The following is a 26390-nucleotide window of genomic DNA, read 5'->3' as shown; positions in this document are numbered from 1 at the left end:
TGATAGCGCACCAGTGATGTCATCACAAGGGGCGGGGCTGACAACGTCTACAATCAGTCATGTCATCAGTGGGAGGGGCTACGAAAGAATCTTACAGATATATTTTGTCTCATTGTCCATATGACATTTCCCAGCAGAACGAGACCAGTTGTTCCCTGCAGACACGGCGGCTGCAGATAAAGCGACGGGAAAAACCTCCTCTCTAGTGACAGTCACCGGCGGATTCATAATGATGCTCTCCAGGATTGAGCTGAATCTCTGCCACTAAACCATTATAAGCTGCCGTTATATAATACCTGTATTTATACTGCACGGACTGACTCATCGCAGCGCCAGTCACCTAAGGAAAGACTCAAGGACGAATGCACAAAGCAGGAAATACTCCACAGTCTGCAGCTCCGAAATGTGTAGGGGCAGTATTATAGTAGTTATACTCTGTACATAGGGGGCAGTATTATAGTAGTTATATTCTTGTACATAGGGGCAATATTATAGTAGTTATATTCTTGTACATAGAGGGCAGTATTATAGTAGTTATATTCTTGTACATAGGGGCAGTATTATAGTAGTTATATTCTTGTACATAGGGGCAGTATTATAGTAGTTATATTCTTGTACATAGGGGCAGTAGTATAGTAGTTATATTCTTGTACATAGGAGCAGTATTATAGTAGTTATATTCTTATACATAGGGGGCAGTATTATAGTAGTTATATTCTTGTACATAGGGGCAGTATTATAGTAGTTATATTCTTGTACATAGGGGCAGTAGTATAGTAGTTATATTCTTGTACATAGGGGCAGTATTATAGTAGTTATATTCTTGTACATAGGGGCAGTAGTATAGTAGTTATATTCTTGTACATAGGGGCAGTATTATAATAGTTATATTCTTGTACATAGGAGCAGTATTATAGTAGTTATATTCTTGTACATAGGGGCAGTAGTATAGTAGTTATATTCTTGTACATAGGGGCAGTATTATAGTAGTTATATTCTTGTACATAGGAGCAGTATTATAGTAGTTATATTCTTGTACATAGGGGCAGTAGTATAGTAGTTATATTCTTGTACATAGGAGCAGTATTATAGTAGTTATATTCCTGTACATAGGAGCAGTATTATAGTAGTTATATTCTGTACATAGGGGCAGTATTATAGTAGTTATATTCTTGTACATAGGGGCAGTATTATAATAGTTATATTCTTGTACATAGGGGCAGTATTATAGTAGTTATATTCTGTACATAGGGGCAGTATTATAGTAGTTATATTCTTGTACATAGGGGCAGTATTATAGTAGTTATATTCTTGTACATAGGGGGCAGTATTATAGTAGTTATATTCCTGTACATAGGAGCAGTATTATAGTAGTTATATTCTTGTACATAGGGGCAGTATTATAATAGTTATATTCTTGTACATAGGGGCAGTATTATAATAGTTATATTCTTGTACATAGGGGCAGTATTATAGTAGTTATATTCTGTACATAGGGGCAGTATTATAGTAGTTATATTCTTGTACATAGGGGCAGTATTATAATAGTTATATTCTTGTATATATGGGCAGTATTATAATAGTTATATTCTTGTATATATGGGCAGTATTATAGTAGTTATATTCTTGTGCATAGGGGCAGTATTATTTTAGTTATATTCTTGTACATGGGGGCAGTATTATAGTAGTTATATTCTTGTACATAGGGGCACTATTATAGTAGTTATATTCTTGTACATAGGAGCAGTATTATAGTAGTTATATTCTTGTACATAGAGGGCAGTATTATAGTAGTTATATTCTTGTACATAGGGGGCAGTATTATAGTAGTTATATTCTTGTACATAGGGGCAGTATTATAGTAGTTATATTCTTGTACATAGGGGGCAGTATTATAGTAGTTATATTTTGTACATAGGAGCAGTATTATAGTAGTTATATTCTTGTGCATAGGGGCAGTATTATAGTAGTTATGTTCTGTACATAGGGGCAGTATTATAGTAGTTATATTCTTGTATATAGGGGCAGTATTATAGTAGTTATATTCTTGTGCATAGGGGCAGTATTATAATAGTTATATTCTTGTACATAGGGGCAGTATTATAATAGTTATATTCTTGTACATAGGGGCAGTATTTTAGTAGTTATATTCTGTACATAGGGGCAGTATTATAGTAGTTATATTCTGTACATAGGGGCAGTATTATAGTAGTTATATTCTTGTACATAGGGGCAGTATTATAGTAGTTATATTCTTGTACATAGGGGCAGTATTATAGTTGTTATATTCTTGTACATAGGAGCAGTATTATAGTAGTTATATTCTTGTACATAGGGGCAGTATTATAGTAGTTATATTCTGTACATAGGGGGCAGTATTATAGTAGTTATATTCTGTACATAGGGGGCAGTATTATAGTAGTTATATTCTTGTACATAGGGGCAGTATTATAGTAGTTATATTCTTGTACATATGAGCAGTATTATAGTAGTTATAGTCTTGTACATAGGAGCAGTATTATAGTAGTTATATTCTTGTACATATGGGGCAGTATTATAGTAGTTATATTCTTGTACATATGGGGCAGTATTATAGTAGTTATATTCTTGTACATAGGAGCAGTATTATAGTAGTTATATTCTTGTACATATGGGGCAGTATTATAGTAGCTTTATTCCTGTAGATATGGGGCAGTATTATAGTATGGTTTCTGGAGCTCCCCTTTAAGAAATGTACACATCTGCAGTTTTGGCTCCAGGCCTGTTCCTGGCTGTGAATTATTCCCTATGTATATGGAGCTGATGTACAGTATAAGCAGGAATAAGCCGCCGTTTACTGTTATCATTACTCTCTGCGTTCCTCGGTTGGATCCGTCCCCTTTTCCGTGTATAGGGCGAGACGCGCGGCGTCGTTATCCGTGTGCTGAGCTGCGGCCTCGGATGGAGCTGGCGGGAGATGTCAGGAATCATCGCTCTGTGACTTGTTGCAATCACTCTGCGCAGAGATGACGGATCCTGGAAGCTTCCGTCTGCCGCTCTGCATTTCAATCTGATCCCAGTCCTTTCGCCTTTTGTAAAAAGGGTCGTAACACAGCTTTTCAGAAACCCTGCAGGGCATAAAACCCTGGACTGCGTAGGTCCCATACGGAGGAAAGCGGCGAATCTCAGACCTGCAATCTTAACAAATGGACCTATATTAACGAGCTCAGGGCTCTGCTGCTGCAAGGGTTAATGGGCGCTCGTGAAGCGAAAGGCGTCGGCACTCCGCGGCCTGTAACGATCTGATGGAGCCGAATCCGCGCAGCGTAGTAGTTCGTTAATGTTCGTGGCCCAGAATGGGGACCACGCTGAGACCCATGAATGACACGGAGAACGTGTGTACGAGACGCGGCCGCCATGGCAGAGAGGATTGACGGAGACTCACAAGACTCCTGCCTCCGCCATCTGCCCCTCCACCGTCTTAAGGATTAATCTCCAGACGGGGGAAGGGATGGAAGGCAGGGGGTAACATCTGGAGCACAGTGTGAGCTGGCACTGGGCACTGCCAAGATTTGGGGGCCGGTTTATACAGGAATACTAAGCCTGGCCGAGAAATGCGTCAGCCATCAGGTCTCCTTATTACAGACGGAATGAAGCGTTTCGGGTCTTGTTCACCACGTAGACCACCCGACCAATGGCCGCGGTGGTGCATGAGGGGTTAACCGTAGAGCCCATTGGTCTCCTGGCCCCCCGAAATGGATGTTCCCATGCCACTGGCGCTCCCAGGGGACGTGTGTATACAGCTGGGAAGCGTCTCTCCCGGCCTCTCGCTCACTTTACCAAATAGGGTTATCCTCGCCGAGCGCTCGTGCTATTGCTGCAGACAGGCGCCCGCCATGATAAGAGTGTCCTGTGTATACGGACGGCGTGCACGGGACGGGGAAACGTATTCCCTTTATGGCCGCGTTCACACGTTCAGTATTTGGTCAGTATTTCACATCAGTATTTGTAGCCAAAACCTGGAGTGGAATAATCAGAGGAAAAGTAAGAAACTCGTCACCACTTCTGTATTATCACCCACTGCCAGATACTGATGTAAAATACTGACCGAATACTGAGCGTGTGAATGTGGCCTCATAGGGGCGCTAGTGACACACACAGATCAATATGTGATCCCGCTTTATGAAATCCGGGTTCAGCATAAATTTAGCACAAATGTTAGGTCGCCATGGTGACAGTAAAGTAACCAGTTGATACAAATGTTGCAGTATTGAACATTCCGAGCCACGCCCCTTTAGAATGTTGCACTATTGTTATGGTAACCTATGAGCGCCACGCTTTGCGCCATTTCCTCCCGGAGACGCTGTGAGACCGCCGTACCCCAGACGCTCGTCTCCGAGCTGTTTATAAGATGGAAAAGTCTCGGGCCGTTCCCACAGGTCCGGAGCGGAGCCTGGGAATTAACCCCTCACGCACTGGACCGCTACAAGGTCTTATAATATCTCTGAGAAATGCGAGTCATCGGAAATAAAGGCAAAGTCCAGCCGACTGGTCCAGGCCGCCATGTCTACCCCAGCAGGGCATTCTGGGAGGCGGGCAACCATGTCTACCCCAGCAGGGCATTCTGGGAGGCGGGCGGCCATGTCTACCCCAGCAGGGCATTCTGGGAGGCGGGCGGTCGTGTCTACCCCAGCAGGGCATTCTGGGAGGTGGGCGGCCATGTCTACCCCAGCAAGGAAATTCTGGGAGGCGAGCGGTCGTGTCTACCCCAGCAGGGCATTCTGGGAGGCGGGCGGCCATGTCTAAACCAGCAGGGCATTCTGGGAGGTGGGCGGCCATGTCTACCCCAGCAGGGCATTCTGGGAGGCGGGCGGTCGTGTTCACCCGAGCAGGGCATTCTGGGAGGCGGGCAACCATGTCTACCCCAGCAGGGCATTCTGGGAGGCGGGCGGCCATGTCTACCCCAGCAGGGCATTCTGGGAGGTGGGCGGTCGTATCTACCCCAGCAGGGCATTCTGGGAGGCGGGCAGCCATGTCTACCCCAGCAGGGCATTCTGGGAGGCAAGTGGCCATGTCTACCCCAGCAGGGCATTCTGGGAGGTGGGCGGCCACGTCTACCCCAGCAGGGCATTCTGGGAGGCGAGCGGCCATGTCTACTCCAGCAGGGCATTCTGGGAGGCGGGAGGCCATGTCTACCCTAGCAGGGCATTCTGGGAGGCGGGAGGCCATGTCTACCCCAGCAGGGCATTCTGGGAGGTGGGCGGTCGTATCTACCCCAGCAGGGCATTCTGGGAGGCAAGTGGCCATGTCTACCCCAGCAGGGGATTCTGGGAGGTGGGCGGTCGTATCTACCCCAGCAGGGCATTCTGGGAGGCAACTGGCCATGTCTACCCCAGCAGGGCATTCTGGGAGGCGGGTGGCCATGTCTACCCCAGCAGGGCATTCTGGGAGGTGGGCGGCCACGTCTACCCCAGCAGGGCATTCTGGGAGGCGAGCGGCCATGTCTACCCCAGCAGGGCATTCTGGGAGGCGAGCGGCCATGTCTACCCCAGCAGGGCATTCTGGGAGGCGGGCGGCCATGTCTACCCCAGCAGGGCATTCTGGGAGGTGGGCGGCCACGTCTACCCCAGCAGGGCATTCTGGGAGGTGGGCGGCCACGTCTACCCCAGCAGGGCATTCTGGGAGGTGGGCGGCCACGTCTACCCCAGCAGGGCATTCTGGGAGGCGAGCGGCCATGTCTACCCCAGCAGGGCATTCTGGGAGGCGGGAGGCCATGTCTACCCCAGCAGAGCACTCTGGGAGGCGGGCGGCCATGTCTACCCCAGCAGGGGATTCTGGGAGGTGGGCGGTCGTATCTACCCCAGCAGGGCATTCTGGGAGGCAAGTGGCCATGTCTACCCCAGCAGGGCATTCTGGGAGGCGGGTGGCCATGTCTACCCCAGCAGGGCATTCTGGGAGGTGGGCGGCCACGTCTACCCCAGCAGGGCATTCTGGGAGGTGGGCGGCCACGTCTACCCCAGCAGGGCATTCTGGGAGGCGAGCGGCCATGTCTACCCCAGCAGGGCATTCTGGGAGGCGGGCGGCCACGTCTACCCCAGCAGGGCATTCTGGGAGGCGGGCGCCCATGTCTCCCAGGATAATAATGACTTTTTCATCTGTTTCCTAAGGATTTATGGGAATTCCTCTGTAGATGATTCATGAAATCATGCTGCTACTTTATGGGTCAATTACTCGCTATTCTCAAGGTGTCTTCTTGCGTCAATGAATAGAAACATCCACAGACTGGAAACCTGCATAGACCCAACACTTCTCACAGCTGAGGGTCTGTTACAGTTGTATTCAGTCCGGACAATGCTCTGTAATCTAAACACATCAGCAATACAGAACTCTCTACAGTCACACTGTATCAGGCAGAGAGAAAGTAACAATTATCAGACTGACAAACGCTCAGCAGAATAGTGAGTGCAGCTCTGGGGTATAATACAGGATGTAACTCAGGATCAGTAATGTAATGCATGTACACAGTGACTGCACCAGCAGAATAGTGAGCGCAGCTCTGGAGTATAATACAGGATGTAACTCAGGATCAGTAATGTAATGTATGTACACAGTGACTGCACCAGCAGAATAGTGAGTGCAGCTCTGAGGTATAATACAGGATGTAACTCAGGATCAGTAATGTAATGTATGTACACAGGGACTGCACCAGCAGAATAGTGAGTGCAGCTCTGGAGTATAATACAGGATGTAACTCAGGATCAGTAATGTAATGTATGTACACAGTGACTGCACCAGCAGAATAGTAAGTGCAGCTCTGGGGTATAATACAGGATGTAACTCAGGATCAGTAATGTAATGTATGTACACAGTGACTGCACCAGCAGAATAGTGAGTGCAGCTCTGGGGTATAATACAGGATGTAACTCAGGATCAGTAATGTAATGTATGTACACAGTGACTGCACCAGCAGAATAGTGAGTGCAGCTCTGGGGTATAATACAGGATGTAACTCAGGATCAGTAAAGTAATGCATGTACACAGTGACTGCACCAGCAGAATAGTGAGCGCAGCTCTGGAGTATAATACAGGATGTAACTCAGGATCAGTAATGTAATGTATGTACACAGTGACTGCACCAGCAGAATAGTGAGTGCAGCTCTGGAGTATAATACAGACTGTAACTCAGGATCAGAAATGTAATGTATCTACACAGTGACTGCACCAGCAGAATAGTGAGCGCAGCTCTGGGGTATAATACAGGATGTAACTCAGGATCAGTAATGTAATGTATGTACACAGTGACTGCACCAGCAGAATAGTGAGTGCAGCTCTGGAGTATAATACAGGAGGTAATTCAGGATCAGTAATGTAATGTATGTACACAGTGACTGCACCAGCAGAATAGTGAGTGCAGCTCTGGAGTATAATACAGGAGGTAATTCAGGATCAGTAATGTAATGTATGTACACAGTGACTGCACCAGCAGAATAGTGAGTGCAGCTCTGGGGTATAATACAGGATGTAACTCAGGATCAGTAAAGTAATGCATGTACACAGTGACTGCACCAGCAGAATAGTGAGCGCAGCTCTGGAGTATAATACAGGATGTAACTCAGGATCAGTAATGTAATGTATGTACACAGTGACTGCACCAGCAGAATAGTGAGTGCAGCTCTGGAGTATAATACAGACTGTAACTCAGGATCAGAAATGTAATGTATCTACACAGTGACTGCACCAGCAGAATAGTGAGCGCAGCTCTGGGGTATAATACAGGATGTAACTCAGGATCAGTAATGTAATGTATGTACACAGTGACTGCACCAGCAGAATAGTGAGTGCAGCTCTGGAGTATAATACAGGAGGTAATTCAGGATCAGTAATGTATGTACACAGTGACTGCACCAGCAGAATAGTGAGTGCAGCTCTGGAGTATAATACAGGAGGTAATTCAGGATCAGTAATGTAATGTATGTACACAGTGACTACACCAGCAGAATAGTGAGTGCAGCTCTGGGGTATAATACAGGATGTATTATAATTGAACTTTTTGGCCACAACCATAAATGTTACATTTGGAGAGATGTCAACAAGGCCTATAATGAAAGGAACACCATTCCTACTGTAAAGCACGGAGGTGGATCGCTGATGTTTTGGGGATGTGTGAGCTACAAAGGCACAGGAAACTTGGTCAAAGTTGAAGGAAAGATGAATGCAGCACGTTATCAGTAAACACTGGAGGCTAATATGCACTCATCAGCCCAGAAGCAGTGCATGGGACGTACTTGGACGTTCCAACATGACAACGATCCAAAACATTGGCTACAGCCGAACAAAGTGAAGGTTCTGGAGTGGCCATCTCAGTCTCCTGACTTCAGTATCATTGAGCCACTCTGGGGAGATCTCAAGTGCGCAGTTCATGCTAGACGGCCCAGGAATTTACAGGATCTGGAGGCTTCTTGCCAAGAAGAGTGGGCAGCTTTACCATCTGAGAAAATGAAGAATCTCATCCACAACTACCACAAAAGACTTCAAGCTGTCATTGATGTTAGAGGGGGCAATACACGGTATTAAGAAATTAGGTATGTGAACTTTTGATCAGATACATTTTGATGTTTTGAGTTGTCATTATGATTTAAGAAGAGAAAACACAGTAGATGACAATAAATGGCTTCACCCAACCACTAACATGAGTGGAGGAAAAGTTTTGGAGTTATCATTCATATTCTCTGAAAAAAAGCCAAGAAAGCAAAAATTCTGCCGGGGTGTGTAAACTTTTGAGCACAACTGTTACTAGGAGATACATTTTATTCACATTCATGTTATTGTGAAGGGATTGCAAAATTTCCAACGCCCCATGAGAGCATCCTGGTACAGAGGTCAGTAGGTCTCTCTATAATGCCCAGCGTCTGCCATGTCACACAATCAGAAAGGACACCTTAATAAAATGACAGCAAGCGGAGATCTTGAGCACAGCAAGCAGTAAAACACAATATTGTCACCATTTCAGCTTCCAGAATTGTAGTCAGCCAACTTTCTCAGACTCCTGAGCGACAAATCTGCCAAGTCGGAGCCAATACAATAGTGGGGAGTGAATATTTCAGTCAAGGGTCTTGGAGAGCGGAGTAACGATCTCATTGGAAGCTGAAAAGGCGGCCATATTGGGCTCCATCCGACTCTGCAGAAATTGCTGGATGTAGTAGTCCACTGTTTGGTGCTCTGCTGGTGAGATCCTCTGACGACCTTTCCAAGGTCACAGCCCTTTTAGCGTCCTTCTCCCCGTTTCCATGACTCGCGGTGTTGACATTTCCTCCCGCCGCCCGTCCTTCTCAACGCTCGTCTTGATTCTCACCGCTCGCCTCACTTCTCGCCTTTTGTCTCGGTGCCGCCACTCGTCTCACTTCTCGCCGCTCGTCTCGGTGCCCGCCACTCGTCTCTCTTCTCGCCACTCGTCTCTCTTCTCATCGCTCGTCTCTCTTCTCATCGCTCGTCTCACTTCTCGCTGCTCGTCTCACTTCTCGCTGCTCGTCTCACTTCTCGCCACTTGTCTTACTTCTCGCCGCTCGTCTCGGTGCCCGCCAGTTGTCTCGCTTCTCAACGCTTGTCTCATTCCCACAGATCGTCTCGTTTCTCAATGCTCGTCTCACTTCTCACCGCTCGTCTCGATTACCGCCACTTATCTCGCTTCCCGACGCTCATCTCGCTTCTCAACGCTTGTCTCGCTTCCCGGCGCTCATCTCGATTCTCGATGCGCGTCTTACTTCCCTTCGATCGTCTCACTTCCCGGCACTCATCTCGTTTCCCAACGCTCATCTCGCTTCCCGACGATCGTCTCGCTTCCCAACGCTTGTATCGCTTCTTAACGCTCGTCTCGTTTCCCGATGCTCGTCTCGATTTCTCGTCCCACTTCCCAGCGCTCGTCTCGCTTCTCAACACTTGTCTCGCTTCCCGCCACTCGTCTCGCTTCCCGCCACTCGTCTGGCTTCCCGACGCTCCTCTCGATTCCTGCCGCTCCTCTCGATTCCTGCCGCTCCTCTCGATTCCTGCCGCTCCTCTCGATTCCTGCCGCTCCTCTCGATTCCTGCCGCTCCTCTCGATTCCTGCCGCTCCTCTCGATTCCTGCCGCTCCTCTCGATTCCTGCCGCTCCTCTCGATTCCTGCCGCTCCTCTCACTTACCACCGATCGTCTCGCTTCCCGCCGCCCGTCTCGCTCCCCGCCGCTTGTTTCACTTCCCACCGCCCGTCTCTCTTCCCGCCGATCATCTTGCTTCCCGACGCTTGTTTCGCTTCTCGCCGCCCATCTCGCTTCCCGCCGCTTGTCTTGCTTCCCATCGCTCATCTCCTGCCACTCGTCTCGCATAATGCCGCTCGTCTTGCTTCTCGCCGCTTGTCTCACTTCCCGCCGCCCGTCTTACTTCCCGCTGCTCGTCTGACTTCCCGCTGCCCATCTCGCTTCCTGCCGCTTGTCTCGCTTCCCGCCGCCCGTCTCGCTTCCCGCCGTTTGTCTTGATTCCTGCCGCTCGTTTCCCTTCCCACCGCCCATCTCGCTCCCCGCCGCTTGTTTCACTTCCCGCCGCCCGTCTCACTTCCCGCCGATCGTCTCACTTCCCGCCGCTTGTTTCGCTTCTCGTCGCCCGTCTCGCTTCCCGCCGCTTGTCTTACTTCCCATCGCTCGTCTCCCGCCACTCGTCTCGCATAATGCCGCTCGTCTTGCTTCTCGCCGCTCGTCTCACTTCCCACCACCCGTCTTACTTCCCGCCGCTCGTCTGACTTCCCGCTGCTCGTCTCGCTTCCCGACGCTTGTCTCGCTTCCCGCCGCCCGTCTCGCTTCCCGCCGCTCGTCTCGATTCCTGCCGCACGTCTCACTTCCCACCGATCGTCTCGCTTCCCGCCGCTTGTTTCACTTCCCGCCACCCGTCTCGCTTCCCACCGATCGTCTCGCTTCCCGTCGCTTGTTTCGCTTCCCGCCACCAGTCTCGCTTCCCGCCGCTTGTCTTGCTTCCCGCCGCTCGCATCGCTTCCCACCGCTTGTCTCGCTTTCAGCCCCTCGTTTCACTATCAGTGAAATTACAATGAAAGAAAAGAAAATATATGTTAAAAAAAAATAATAATAATACCCGCGTAATTTTTTTTTTCTTTACTTTATGCAGTAATAATAAAAATGATTCCTTATTTTTCGTGATGGCTGGCGGCGGTGGCACGGCGACGGTTTCAGGCGCGATTTGGAGCGCTGCCCTGATACACTGGATTTCTCTGGAGCTCGGGAATTACATAACCACTGCAGATTGAGAGGAGGCACAGACTCCGGGTTACCATAGAGCTTGGATGTTACTATCGACGAGCCGCATCGGATGCTCCAATATCTCACAGCGTGCGCTCTTAAAGGGCTACACCGCTAATGTAGCGAGCAGCATCAATAATATTTACCCCTGACAGCGACAGGAAAAGCGATAATGGGGCAATTATTTATAGGGGGGTGTAATTAGCACGGCAGGCTTCTACGGGTGGCGATGGATGGCATACGGCGGAGCGCTGCTCGTCTCCGGTCCACAGTGAAGCTCACTGCAATGCAGCCATAGAACATGCGGAGCGTGGAGCGTGACCCACTTCACTCAGGACACATGTTCTGCTCGCCGGCTGCACTGCAGCGTGTGAATTTTCGATGCTTCCCACCGCTAGGCAATTAATTCTGCCTGCACAGATGTCTGCGCGCGTCTCCTGTACACACAATGGTGAGCAGGATAATCACGCTGATCCATCAAACACCCGCCCGGAATTATCACGGGTAAACAGAGCTGTCAATCATCCCCGGCATAGCGGTTAATCATTGCTAAGAACTTCTGCAGCATCTGCATAGTGTCAAGGAGAGATGTCAATCAATACTCCTTTAACTCTAAAGGGGTCGAGAAGACAAAGCGTCGCTCAGGGGCTCGTTCACACACTGCTGGATTGTGGGGAAAACGTGGCACCCAGAGTCCGCTGCGGACCACCACAAAGCCCGAGTTACAAAGTCCGAAAGATGTAGAAGAAACAATGGTGAAAAGTGTCACCAGAACACTGCATGGTTCCAGCGTCAGGGATCACACACCCCGAAATCTGATCACAGTCCGCACCCCACATGTGCGGCTCCTGCGGGGCACGGAAAGTCTTCTGTGCAGATCTTATTCCAAGTGCTCCTCACTTTATACACAGAAATGCTGATGATTATCTCCACAGTCATTCAGTTTTCATGGATACCTGCAGCAGAGCCGCGACATATCCACAGCATGTCCACAGCAGACCCGCGACATATCCACAGCATATCCACAGCAGAGCCGCGACATATCCACAGCATGTCCACAGCAGACCCGCGACATATCCACAGCAGACCCGCGACATATCCACAGCATATCCACAGCAGACCCGCGAGATATCCACAGCATGTCCACAGCAGACCCGCGACATATCCACAGCAGACCCGCGACATATCCACAGCATATCCACAGCAGACCCTGCGACATATCCATAGCATGTCCACAGCAGACCCGCGACATATCCACAGCATGTCCACAGCAGACCCGCGACATATCCACAGCATATCCACAGCAGACCCGCGACATATCCACAGCATGTCCACAGCAGACCCGCGACATATCCACAGCATGTCCACAGCAGACCCGCGACATATCCACAGCAGACCCGCGACATATCCACAGCATGTCCACAACAGAGCCGCGACATATCCACAGCATATCCATAGCATGTTCACAGCAGACCCGCGACATATCCACAGCATGTTCACAGCAGACCTGAGACATATCCACAGCATATCCACAGCAGACCCGCGACATATCCACAGCATGTCCACAACAGAGCCGCGACATATCCTCAGCATATCCACAGCAGACCCGCGACACATCCTCAGCATATCCACAGCAGACCCGCGACATATCCACAGCATATCCACAGCAGACCCGCAACATATCCACAGCATATCCACAGCATATCAACAGCAGACCCGAGACATATCCACAGCAGACCAGCGACATATCCACAGCATGTCCACAGCAGACCAGCGACATATCCAAAGCAGACCAGCGACATATCCACAGCATGTCCACAGCAGACCTGCGACATATCCACAGCATATCTACAACATGTTCACAGCATGACCACAGCATATCCACAGCAGACCCACAACATATCCACAGCATGTCCACAGCATATCCACAGCAGACCCTTGACATATCCACAGCATGTCCACAGTAGACCCCTGACATATCCACAGCATGCCCACAGCATATCCACAGCAGACCCGCAACATATCCACGGCATATCCACTGCAGAACCGTGACATATCCACAGCATATTCACAGCATGTTCACAGCATGTTCACAGCATATCCACAGCATGTCACAGCAGACCCAAGACATATCCACAGCAGACCAGCGACATATCCACAGCATGTCCACAGCAGACCCGCGACATATCCACAGCATATCCACAGCAGACCCGCGACATATCCACAGCATATCCACAGCATGTCACAGCAGACCCGAGACATATCCACAGCAGACCAGCGACATATCCACAGCATGTCCACAGCAGACCCGCGACATATCCACAGCATATCCACAGCAGACCCGTGACATATCCACAGCATATTCACAGCATGTTCACAGCATGTTCACAGCATATCCACAGCATGTCACAGCAGACCCGAGACATATCCACAGCATGTCCACAGACCTGCGACATATCCACAGCATGTCCACAGCAGACCTGCGACATATCCACAGCATATCCACAGCATATCTACAACATGTTCACAGCATGACCACAGCATATCCACAGCAGACCCACAACATATCCACAGCATGTCCACAGCATATCCACAGCAGACCCTTGACATATCCACAGCATGCCCACAGCATATCCACAGCATGCTCACAGCATATCCACAGCGTGCTTACAGCATATCCACAGCATGTCCGCAGCATGCCCACAGCAGATCTACAGCATGCTCACAGCATATCAACAGCATATACACAGCGTGCTAACAGCATATCCACAGTGTGCTCACAGCATATCCACAGCAAATCCACAGCATATCCACAGCAGGTCCACAGCATATCCACAGCATGTCCACAGCATCTCTACAGCATGTCCACAGCAGACCCACGACATATCCAAAGCATCTCCACAGCATACCCACAGCATATCCACAGAATGCTCACAGCATATCCACAGAATGCTCACAGCATATCCACAGCATATCTACAGCAGACCCACGACATATCCACAGCATGTCCACAGCAGACCCGAGACATATCCACAGCATATCAACAGCATGTCCACAACAGACCCGTGACATATCCACAGCATGTCCACAGCAGACCAGCGACATATCCACAGCAGACCCGTGACATGTCCACAGCAGACCCGCGACATATCCACAGCATATCCACAGCAGACCCACGACATATCCACAGCATATCCACAGCAGACCAGCAACATATCCACAGCAGACCCACGACATAACCACAGCAGACCCATGACATATCCACAGCATGTCCACAGCAGACCCGCGACATATCCACAGCATATCCACAGCAGACCAGCGACATATCCACAGCATGTCCACAGCAGACCAGCGACATATCCACAGCAGACCCGCGACATATCCACAGCATGTCCACAGCAGACCCGCGACATATCCACAGCAGACCAGCGACATATCCACAGCAGTCCTGCGACATATCCACAGCATAACCACAGCATATTCACAGCATATCCACAGCATGTCCACAGCAGACCCGCGACATATCCACAGCAGACCAGCGACATATCTACAGCATGTCCACAGCAGACCAGCGACATATCCACAGCATATCCGCGACATATCCACAGCATGTCCACAGCAGACCCGAGACATATCCACAGCAGACCAGCGACATATCCAAAGCATGTCCACAGCAGACCAGCGACATAGCCACAGCAGACCAGCGACATATCCACAGCATGTCCACAGCAGACCAGCGACATATCCACTGCATATCCACAGCAGACCAGCGACATATCCACAGCATGCCCACAGCAGACCCGCGACATATCCACAGCATGTCCACAGCAGACCTGCGACATATCCACAGCATGTCCACAGCAAACCCGCAACATATCCACAGCTTGTCCACAGCAGACCCGCAACATATCTACAGCATATCTACAACATGTTCACAGCATGACCACAGCATATCCACAGCAGACCCACAACATATCCACAGCATATCCACAGCAGACCCACAACATATCCACAGCATGTCCACAGTAGACCCGTGACATATCCACAGCATGCCCACAGCATATCCACAGCATGTCCACAGCAGACCTGCAACATATCCACAGCATATCCACAGCATATCTACAGCATGCTCACAGCATATCCACAGCGTGCTTACAGCATATCCACAGCATGTCCGCAGCATGCCCACAGCATATCCATAGCATATCCACAGCGTGCTAACAGCATATCCACAGCGTGCTCACAGCATATCCACAGCGTGCTCACAGCATGTCCACAGCATATCCACAGCATATCCACAGCATGTCCACAGCAGACCCACAGCATATCCACAGCATGTCCACAGCATATCCACAGCATGTCCACAGCATATCCACAGCATATCCACAGCATGTCCACAGCATGTCTACAGCATGTCCACAGCAGACCCATGACATATCCAAAGCATGTCCACAGCATACCCACAGCATATCCACAGAATGCCCACAGCATATCCACAGAATGCTCACAGCATATCCACAGAATGCTCACAGCATATCCACAGCATACCCACAGCATATCTACAGCAGACACGCGACATATCCAGAGCATATCCACAGCATAGCCACAGCATGCCCACAGCATATCGACAGCATGTCCACAGCATGTCCACAGCAGACCCGCGACATATCCACAGCTGACCCGCGACATGTCTACAGTATGTCCACAACAGACCAGCAAAATATCCACAGCATGCTCACAGAATAAACACAGCATGCTCACAGCATATCCACAGCATGCTCACAGCATATCCACAGCATGTCCACAGCATATCTACAGCATGCTCACAGCATATCCACAGCATGTCCACAGCATATCTACAGCAAGTCCACAGCTGACTCACGACTTATCCACAGCATGCCCACAGCAGACCCGTGACATATCCACAGCATTTCCACAGCATATCCAGAGGATGTCCACAGCATGTCCACAGCATATCCACAGCATGTCTACAGTATATCTACAGCATGTCCACAGCAGACCCGCGACATATCCACAGCAGACCTGCAACATATCCACAGCATATCCATAGCATGTCCACAGCAGACCCGCAACATATCCACAGCATATCCACAGCACCCCCGTGATATATCCACAACATAGCCACATGTCCACAGCATGTCCACAACATATTAACAGCATGTCCACAGCATGTCCAAAGCAGACCCGCAATATATCCACAGCATATCCATAGCAAGTCCACAGCATATTCACAGCATAGCCACAGCATGTCCACATCAGACCCACGACAGATCCACAACACAGCCACAGCATGTCCACAGCATAGCCACAGCATGTCCACAGCATATCCACAGGATGTCCACAGCATATCCAGAGGATGTCCACAGCATATCCACAGGAAGTCCACAACATGTCCACAGCATGTCCAGTGACATATCCCCAGCATATCCATAACATGTCCACAGTATATCCACAGCATGTCTAAAGCAGACCTGTGACATATTCACAGAATGTCCACAGCATGTCCACCACAGTCCCGCGACATATCCACAGCATATCCATAACATGTCCACAGCATATCCACAGCATGTCCACAGCATATCCACAGCATGTCCAAAGCAGACATGCAACATATGCACAGAATGTCCACAGCATGTCCACATCAGACCCGCAACATATCCTCAGCATATCCACAGCAGACCCGCAACATATCCACAGCATGTCCGCAGCATAATATCCAAAGCAGACCCGCGACATATCCACAGCATATCCACAGCATGCCTTCCAGAGACTCGCAGCATATCCACAGCATGTCTGCAGCATATCCACAGCAGACCAGCAACATATCCACAGCATGTTACTGGAGACTCACTTCAGACCTGCAGCACACTTAAAGAACACCAACAGCACACGTCCATAGAATGCATGCAGCACATCCTCAGCCCAAATGCAACACACCCTCAGCCCAAATGCAGCACATACTCAGCTTATATGCAGTACATCCTCAGCTCATATGCAGCACACCCTCAGCCCATGTGCAGCACATCCTCAGCCCAAATGCAGCACATCCTCAGCCCAAATGCAGCACATCCCCAGCTTATATGCAGTACATCCTCAGCCCATATGCAGCACACCCTCAGCCCAAATGCAGCACACCCTCAGCGCAAATGCAGCACATCTTCAGCCCATATGCAACACCCTCAGCCCAAAAGCAGCACACCCTCAGCCCAAAAGCAGCACACCCTCAGCCCAAAAGCAGCACACCCTCAGCCCAAAAGCAGCACACCCTCAGCCCAAATGCAGCACACCCTCAGCCCAAATGCAGCACACCCTCAGCCCATATGCAGCACACCCTCAGGCCAAAAGCAGCACATCCTCAGCCCATGTGCAGTACACCCTCAGCCCAAATGCAGCACATCCTCAGCCCATATGCAGCACACCCTCAGCCCAAATGCAGCACATCCTCAGTCCAAATGCAGCACACCCTCAGCCCATATGCAGCACATCCTCAGCCCCTATGCAGAACACCCTCAGTCCAACTGCACATCCAGTGTACCCATTGTATGCCTTCAGGACACCCATACAATATGCACAGCACACCCACACTGTACTCATTGTATGCCCGCAGAACACCCATCGTATGCCCACAGCATACCCACAGCACACCCTTTATATGCCTGCAGGACACCCATCAAATGCCAGCAGCACACCCACAGCGCATCCTTCTTATGCCTGCAGGACACCCATCGCATGCCCACAGCACACCCTTCATATGCCTGTAGGACACCCATTGCATGCCTGCAGCACACCCACAGAGCACCCTTCGCATGCCTGCAGGACACCCATCGCATGCCTACAGCGCACCCTTTGCATGCCCGCAGTACTCCTACAGCGCATCCTTCGTATGCACGCAGGACACCCATCGCATGCCCACAGCATCCACAGCGCACCCTTCGTATGCCTGTAGGACACCCATTGCATGCCCGCAGCACACCCACAGAGCACCCTTCGTATGCCCACAGGACACCCATCGTATGCCCGCAGCGCACCCTTTGCATGCCCGCAGCACTCCCACAGCGCACCCTTCGTATGCCTGCATCACACCCACAGCGCACCCTTCGTATGCCCGCAGCGCACCCACAGCGCACCCTTTGCATGCCCACAGCACTCCCACAGCGCACCCTTCGAAAGCCCGCAGGACACCCGTCGCATGGCCGCAGCACCCACAGCGCACCCTTCGTATGCCCATAACGCACCCACACTACGCTGATATCTATAGAAACTAATAAAGGTCGGGTGGTGGTCTCCTGCTGTCCCCCCTTAGTCTGTACGGGGCCCCTGAGGTGCGAGGCCGATAAGTCGTCCGGTCACAACAAATATCATTGAGGATGAGAATTCCTGACCCCCATTATTAACCGACGACACATCGAGCCGACGGTAAATCCGATGACCCCCTCCATGTCGCGGGCTCCTCATACCTCAGCTTGCTGACCTCTACAGGAGTAACATGGGGGAGGCCAGGAAGACCACCGCGGCTATTAGGGGTCATCTGTGGCATCAGCATTTTAAGAACCAAATAAACCGCAATGCCGCCATTTTCTAATGTGTCCGAATCCGAGCAGATAATGAAAAGCCCCTAGCAACAGGTGTCAGTGTTACCCACAGCAGCCAATCAGCTGACAGCTTTCACTTTCCCATAGCTGCTTTGTGATGATCTGATTGGTTGCCACAGACAACACTGCTTTGGGCCTGGGAAAATCTTGACAGATTGGGATGGTTGCTATGTGAAGATTTGCATAGCAACCTGCAAAACTTGCAGATCTGTGTAGGCAAGAAAAGATCACCGTGCGGCCGGCGACATATGAGGCCAAAGGCCAGCCTCTCTGCACGGATGAGGCTACACACTACGCCGCCATTATTATCCCGTCACCTAGCAACAAGATATGCATGGCGACAATCTACCTGCCTCGTTGTCACATTCTGGCGGAAGGTCAAGGGTTAAGGCTACATGTGCCGTCCATACATCCGCAGCCGGCCCTGTGCCGTCACTAGGTAACCAGGCCGCCATATGTACCATGCAGACGACAACAGCGCGTTACCACGGCGACGACCTTCTGAGCTTTGTGTCATTGCGACAACCAGATATGATTTTATGGCCTCAAATGTGGAGGACGACGGCCTGAAAGGTCAAATCCAAAACCCGCGACTCTCTGGGCATGCTGGGACTTGTAGTCTGACAGCAGACGCCATACACATATCAACACTATATTATACAACCTGCCCTCACAATTATTACCCTCCGCCGGCCGGTGTCAATCAGGAGGAGCCAAGAAAGAATTAGCTCCGCCCTCTGGACTCCTTAGAGTCACGTGACCATTTCTGCCTTTGTGATTGGCTGAGAAAGCTCTCGGACACGTAGCGGTTATTTCCCAGACCCCACATGTATATTGTTCTCATATTTATTGATCAGGTTTCTACATGTGTCACATGTGGCTGATTACAGAGAGCAATAGCTTGCATTCACCCGGCAAGCCTATATGATACACAGAAGTCGTGGACCCGCCGTCCATAATGATTTTCATGCCTCACAGAGAACATCTGCTCATCAGATGGGCGAGTCCCCTGCGCGGACGAATACAGCGCGTCCCGACCTCGCGCCCCCCGTCACGTCACGGGTACTAAATATCCCTAATTAATCATCACTGGTCTCCTCCATCTCATAAGGAACCGCGCCAAAAAAGCCCAGACGGCAACCGTAATGGAGGCGAATAGTAATAATGCTATAAGGGGAATGACGGGACTTATATATATGTATATATACAATTCTGCATCCATTGTATCTGGTCAATGGCGAACAATCCATGATTAACTCCTATCTGTCTGCAGCCACCACAAGGGGGAGCTCTCCTCACATATATGTATACACGGCTCCCATAGGCATCAACAATCAGTTACTGAAGACAGAAGTATAATGATGCTATAATGTATATAGGGAGAGCTCCCCCTAGTGGTGGCTGCAGACAGGATATTATCATGTGTCTCTGTATACAGGGAGCTCCCCCTAGTGGTGGCTGCAGACAGGATCTTATCATGTATCTCTGTATACAGGGAGCTCCCCCTAGTGGTGGCTGCAGACAGGATCTTATCATGTATCTCTATATACAGGGAGCTCCCCCTAGTGGTGGCTGCAGACAGGATATTATCATGTGTCTCTGTATACAGGGAGCTCCCCCTAGTGGTGGCTGCAGACAGGACCTTATCATGTATCTCTGTATACAGGGAGCTCCCCCTAGTGGTGGCTGCAGACAGGATATTATCATGTGTCTCTGTATACAGGGAGCTCCCCCTAGTGGTGGCTGCAGACAGAATCTTACCATGTATCTCTGTATACAGGGAGCTCCCCCTAGTGGTGGCTGCAGACAGGATCTTATCATGTATCTCTGTATACAGAGAGCTCCCCCTAGTGGTGACTGCAGACAGGATATTATCATGTATCTCTGTATACAGGGAGCTCCCCCTAGTGGTGGCTGCAGACAGGATCTTATCACGTATCTCTGTATACAGGGAGCTCCCCCTAGTGGTGGCTGCAGACAGGATCTTATCATGTATCTCTGTATACAGGGAGCTCCCCCTAGTGGTGGCTGCAGACAGGATCTTATCATGTATCTGTGTATACAGGGAGCTCCCCCTAGTGGTGGCTGCAGACAGAATCTTATCATGTATCTCTGTATACAGGGAGCTCCCCCTAGTGGTGGCTGCAGACAGGATATTATCATGTATCTCTGTATACAGGGAGCTCCCCCTAGTGGTGGCTGCAGACAGGATCTTATCATGTATCTCTGTATACAGGGAGCTCCCCCTAGTGGTGAGTGCAGACAGGATCTTATGTATCTCTGTATACAGGGAGCTCCCCCTAGTGGTGAGTGCAGACAGGATCTTATGTATCTCTGTATACAGGGAGCTCCCCCTAGTGGTGACTGCAGACAGGATCTTATAAGGTATCTCTGTATACAGGGAGCTCCCCCTAGTGGTGACTGCAGAAAGGATCTTATCATGTATCTCTGTATACAGGGAGCTCCCCCTAGTGGTGGCTGCAGGCAGGATATTATCATGTATCTCTGTATACAGGGAGCTCCCCCTAGTGGTGGCTGCAGACAGGATCTTATCATGTATCTCTGTATACAGGGAGCTCCCCCTAGTGGTGGCTGCAGACAGGATATTATCATGTATCTCTGTATACAGGCAGCTCCCCTTAGTGGTGGCTGCAGGCAGGATATTATCATGTATCTCTTTTTACAGGGAGCTCCCCCTAGTGGTGTCTCCAGACAGGATCTTATCATGTATCTCTGTATACAGGGAGCTCCCCCTAGTGGTGGCTGCAGACAGGATCTTATCATGTATCTCTGTATACAGGGAGCTCCCCCTAGTGGTGGCTGCAGACAGGATCATATGTTTTCTGTATACAGAGAGCTCCCCCTAGTGGTGGAGGTCGACCACCAGGAATATGTAAACTAGGGAGTGAGGGAAAGGCAACATCCAGGAACAGTCTGTGACAGGACCCTAAAAGGAACTGTTCAGTGTAATGTGGATATCCATGAGGCGGTCTGGAGGACCTTGTGTATTTAAACAGGCGGTGCGTAGTTGCCATAGTGTCCAAATATCATGACCGGTGACATCATCAATGCTTTGGTTGCCTAGCAACGTGGAAAACCTGACATAAGCTCTTGGGATAAATGTTGGATTTCACTGTACCAAGTACAGGAGACATCTAGTATTTGGATGGACGGGGCCCAACCTACCGCAACCAAATTTCACGTGATCCCTATTAGCTTCAAAAGAGTAGGACACAAGTCCCTGACCCTAATTAAAGGCAAGTTTAGGGCATTTAAAGGGACGTGTCACATCCGTGGTTGCTCAGGACATCCGTAGACCTAACCCTACCACGATGGCAGATTCCTTTGCTGTCGCCCCATTACGTAACTCTGAACGATACAGGATTTAAATAATTCTAGAACTTTTTGTTTCAGCGCAATTCTATTCCTGTTCCGAGGATCCGTGTATCCAAGCAACGCCGGGGTGTGAAAGAAGAGGAAATCTCACCGCCGTCATGTCTCCTGTATGTCTATAGGATCCAGGCGCAACCCTGGAAAAAAAGTCATTTCCCTAAAAATCTTGAGAAATGTTCCGTGTGAACTGGACGCGTCACGGATTTTGGTTTCCGGCTGATTCTCGCTCCGGAGGCTGTCGTTGTATTATGGAAAAAAAAAAGACAAATGATGAATGACCCCTCCGGGGCAGGAGCGAGCGGCGGCGGCAACAGGTGGGTCGCAGTCCTCCTCTGTTCTGCCCAACAGCGTCATAACCGCGGAAACAAACGGAAAGGAAAAAATAAATAAATAAAAATTAAGAATTTTATTATTTTATTATTAAAAAAAAATCTTACTTTTTTTCCCCCCAGATTTTTAATCTCCTCTTATGATTTTATCTTTCTTTCTCCGCATTTATTAACCACTTTCTACCGCAGTCCTCGGCAGTTACGTCATCGCAGCCCCGCGATATTAACTGTATCAGTTACCACGGTAACGCTCACTCATTAGATATGAAAAAGTTTCAACATTCCGCCGTAGAATTCTATCCGGCTAATGACAGAAAAAGAAAAAAAAACTGTCACATCCGTCCGCGTCCCTCATTATCCATAAAAAAACACAGCGCGGGTCTATGTGTTCTCACACTGCATGGAAAAAAATACCTTTTTTTATCTATATATTTTTAGGGGATTTATATATATATATATATATAATGCGCTGACTGCATCATATAGAGGCCGAGGGCTGGAGACGACGAGTGGTCGTGGGCGACATCCCCGACGTCTCATCCAGAGCAGCGGTTCACCCAATTGATCCTTATTTTGTCTTTTTTTTACCCATATATTTATATATTTATTATTTTAATTTTGCCTAATTTTTTAATTAAAAAATAAACGATCTATCCGACGTCGGGACCGTCCTCCTCGCACGGCTGAGAATTTTTTGCCGCGACTTAAGGGTACGGCATTTCCGTGCCGCCGGCGGTGACCTCCGCTGCGCCTTTGGCAGATATATTCCGCTTTAGGGACGGTTTATGGACACGGAAGGTCTCGGCGCCGGTTGGCGGATTTGTTGACCTGCAATAAGCGTCCGTCATTTTATATAGTTTCCCGCGTACGATTATACATCCGTGGCGGTTTTCCGCCTGCCTCTCGCTGCCCTATTTCAGCCCCCAGAGTGTGAAACGACCCATCCGCGAATCTTTCATCCCCCGGATCCGTCTTCATTGTGGACCCTCTGGGGGAAGTCAAAAATGCACGAAAAAAATTGCCAAAAATGTTCTCCTAGAATATAATGGAGGGTGCGCACAATGATGCCCCAATGGGGGGTGAACTGCTCGCCCATCCACGGAGTACGGTGACGGTGGGACGAGGTGCAGGAAGGGTTAACTCCGCAGGCCCAGGCTCTTCATGGCTGAGGGGCAGTATTTCCAAATCTGGAAATCCCCCAGGTGTCTCTGGATAATGTTATCTATGGCGCCCCCCCCCCCCCCCCCCACCTTCCCATATACGCCAAGGGGGAGGGGGGAGCTGCTGCTGGCACTAAGGGGTTACTCTGCCCCCATTAGCTGGAGAAAGCGGCAGAATGAATCCGATCAGCATCATCCCTCACCGATCAGTCGCTGCCCACCCTATGGGCCCCAACCCTGGGCGGCCATGGTCCAGGTGGCGAGGAAAGTGCCCGGTAGTGGCCCATGTTGGGGGGTCCCCATCGGTCATACCCCACCACTGGACAGCCGGATACCCATCCACGTTCCATTACCAGAGGCCTAAACCACAACCACCATCATCCATCCAGCCGGCCCCCAACCTCCAAAGCACCGTATGGGAGGGGGCTGCAGCACGCAAACAACACCCTAAATCTCCGCACCCCCCCAATGGAGCAAAGCACGTCACCTGTGGAGTCTACACACAGGACAACCACCCCCAATGGACCATGATGATGAGGATGATGGCCACCTGACCTGCAGGGGCACACCATTTGGGGATGGATCAGGGTGGTCTCACCTTGGTGGTCTCCCTCGGGGATGTACATCCTCCAGCTTTCATTGACCATTTACAAGCAGAAATCAAGGTTCCAGTTTAATCCTCTAGAGCGAAGGCCTCCGCCAGCAGAAATGGGGGTCCGTGTCAGGACTGGGGGTCCAGAGATGGGGGGCCCAGGTTAGGAGTCAGGAGAAGGGGTCTGCATGTGATGATGGAGAGGGGCTCTTTGGGGTCAAGGACTGGGACTGGATCTAGTAAAGTGGGGTTCGCCTAGATTGATGGGGGAGCACTATGATAATAAGGGGGTCTGTCCTAGGGGATTGGGGGTCTATGTAATCAGTGATGGTGGGGGGGATAAATCCAATGATGATTCTCCTGTAATGATCAGGGGGCTCTGGGTCCAATGATGGGGTGCAGTCTCCTGTGTCTCCAGTGATGGGGGGATTCTCTCCAGTGATGGGGGTCTCTCCAGTGATAGGGGGTCCTCTCTCCGGTGATGGGGGGTCCTCTCTCCAGTGATGGGTGGTCTCTCCAGTCTAGGTGGTCTCTCCAGTATCGGGGGGTCTCTGTATCCTCCCCTGGTCCTCGTTCCTCTCGGGGGGCTTTTACCTGAGCCCCATTATTGTGTGAGTGGTATTCCTGGTGCGGTGGGCTCGGAGCCCCCCAGGCCGGGAGGGAGCATGCTGAAGCCGCACCGAGTCCTCTCTGTTGGCAGCAGCCGCGTCTGCAGAGGAAGAGAAGGGAAGAGGCACCGAGCGGCCGCCTCCTCCTCCTCCTCCCCCAGCGGCGGCGGCGACTCCCCCAGCCCGAGCGGCCCAGAGTGCGAGACCCCGGGAGCAGCCAGGACCCCCGGACACCAACCGAGACCCCGAGTACATCACCCCCTGCCCAGCCTGACAGAGACCCCGGAGTACATCACCCCCTGCCCAGCCTGACAGAGACCCCCGAGTACATCAGCCCCTGCCCAACCTGACAGAGACCCCCGAGTACATCGCCCCCTGCCCAGCCTGACAGAGACCCCGGAGTACATCACCCCCTGCCCAGCCTGACAGAGACCCCCGAGTACATCACCCCCTGCCCAGCCTGACAGAGACCCCCGAGTACATCACCCCCTGCCCAGCCTGACAGAGACCCCCGAGTACATCAGCCCCTGCCCAACCTGACAGAGACCCCCGAGTACATCACCCCCTGCCCAACCTGGCAGAGACCCCCGAGTACATCACCCCCTGCCCAGCCTGACAGAGACCTCGAGTACATCACCCCCTGCCCAGCCTGACAGAAACTCCCGAGTACATCAGCCCCTGCCCAACCTGACAGAGACCCCCGAGTACATCACCCCCTGCCCAACCTGACAGAGACCCCCGAGTACATCACCCCCTGCCCAACCTGACAGAAACTCCCGAGTACATCGCCCCCTGCCCAACCTGACAGAGACCCCGGAGTACATCACCCCCTGCCCAACCTGACAGAGACCCCGGAGTACATCACCCCCTGCCCAACCTGACAGAGACCCCCGAGTACATCACCCCCTGCCCAACCTGACAGAGACCCCCGAGTACATCACCCCCTGCCCAACCTGACAGAGACCCCCGAGTACATCACCCCCTGCCCAACCTGACAGACACCCCCGAGTACATCACCCCCTGCCCAACCTGACAGAGACCCCCGAGTACATCACCCCCTGCCCAACCTGACAGACACCCCCGAGTACATCACCCCCTGCCCAACCTGACAGAGACCCCCGAGTACATCACCCCCTGCCCAACCTGACAGAAACTCCCGAGTACATCGCCCCCTGCCCAACCTGACAGAGACCCCGGAGTACATCACCCCCTGCCCAACCTGACAGAGACCCCCGAGTACATCACCCCCTGCCCAGCCTGACAGAGACCCCGGAGTACATCACCCCCTGCCCAGCCTGACAGAGACCCCCGAGTACATCACCCCCTTCCCAACCTGAGAGAGTCCCCCAAGTACATCAGCCCCTGCCCAGCCTGACAGAGACCCCGGAGTACATCACCCCCTGCCCAACCTGACAGAGACCCCCGAGTACATCAC

The 26390-nt window shown here is 50.9% G+C and overlaps 1 protein-coding gene across 10 annotated transcripts in view; it reads right to left on the bottom strand.

Annotated features, from left to right (window-relative positions):
- Positions 1-25078, bottom strand: part of CACNA1C (calcium voltage-gated channel subunit alpha1 C) — a 278202-nt gene extending 253124 nt beyond the window's left edge. For all 10 annotated transcript variants that reach the window (XM_077267071.1, XM_077267064.1, XM_077267067.1 and 7 more), the window contains exon 1: positions 24354-25078. In XM_077267071.1, coding sequence (XP_077123186.1) covers positions 24354-24402 — 49 coding nt within the window. In that variant the 5' untranslated portion in view covers positions 24403-25078. The remainder of the gene's footprint in view (positions 1-24353) is intronic.
- Positions 25079-26390: the final 1312 nt, after the last annotated feature.

The sequence above is a fragment of the Ranitomeya variabilis genome, chromosome 5 (assembly GCF_051348905.1).
Source record: "Ranitomeya variabilis isolate aRanVar5 chromosome 5, aRanVar5.hap1, whole genome shotgun sequence".
In the NCBI taxonomy this organism is placed as follows: Eukaryota; Metazoa; Chordata; class Amphibia; order Anura; family Dendrobatidae; genus Ranitomeya; species Ranitomeya variabilis.
Note: the sequence above shows the minus strand (reverse complement) of the source record. Positions and strands in the feature narration are given on the sequence as shown.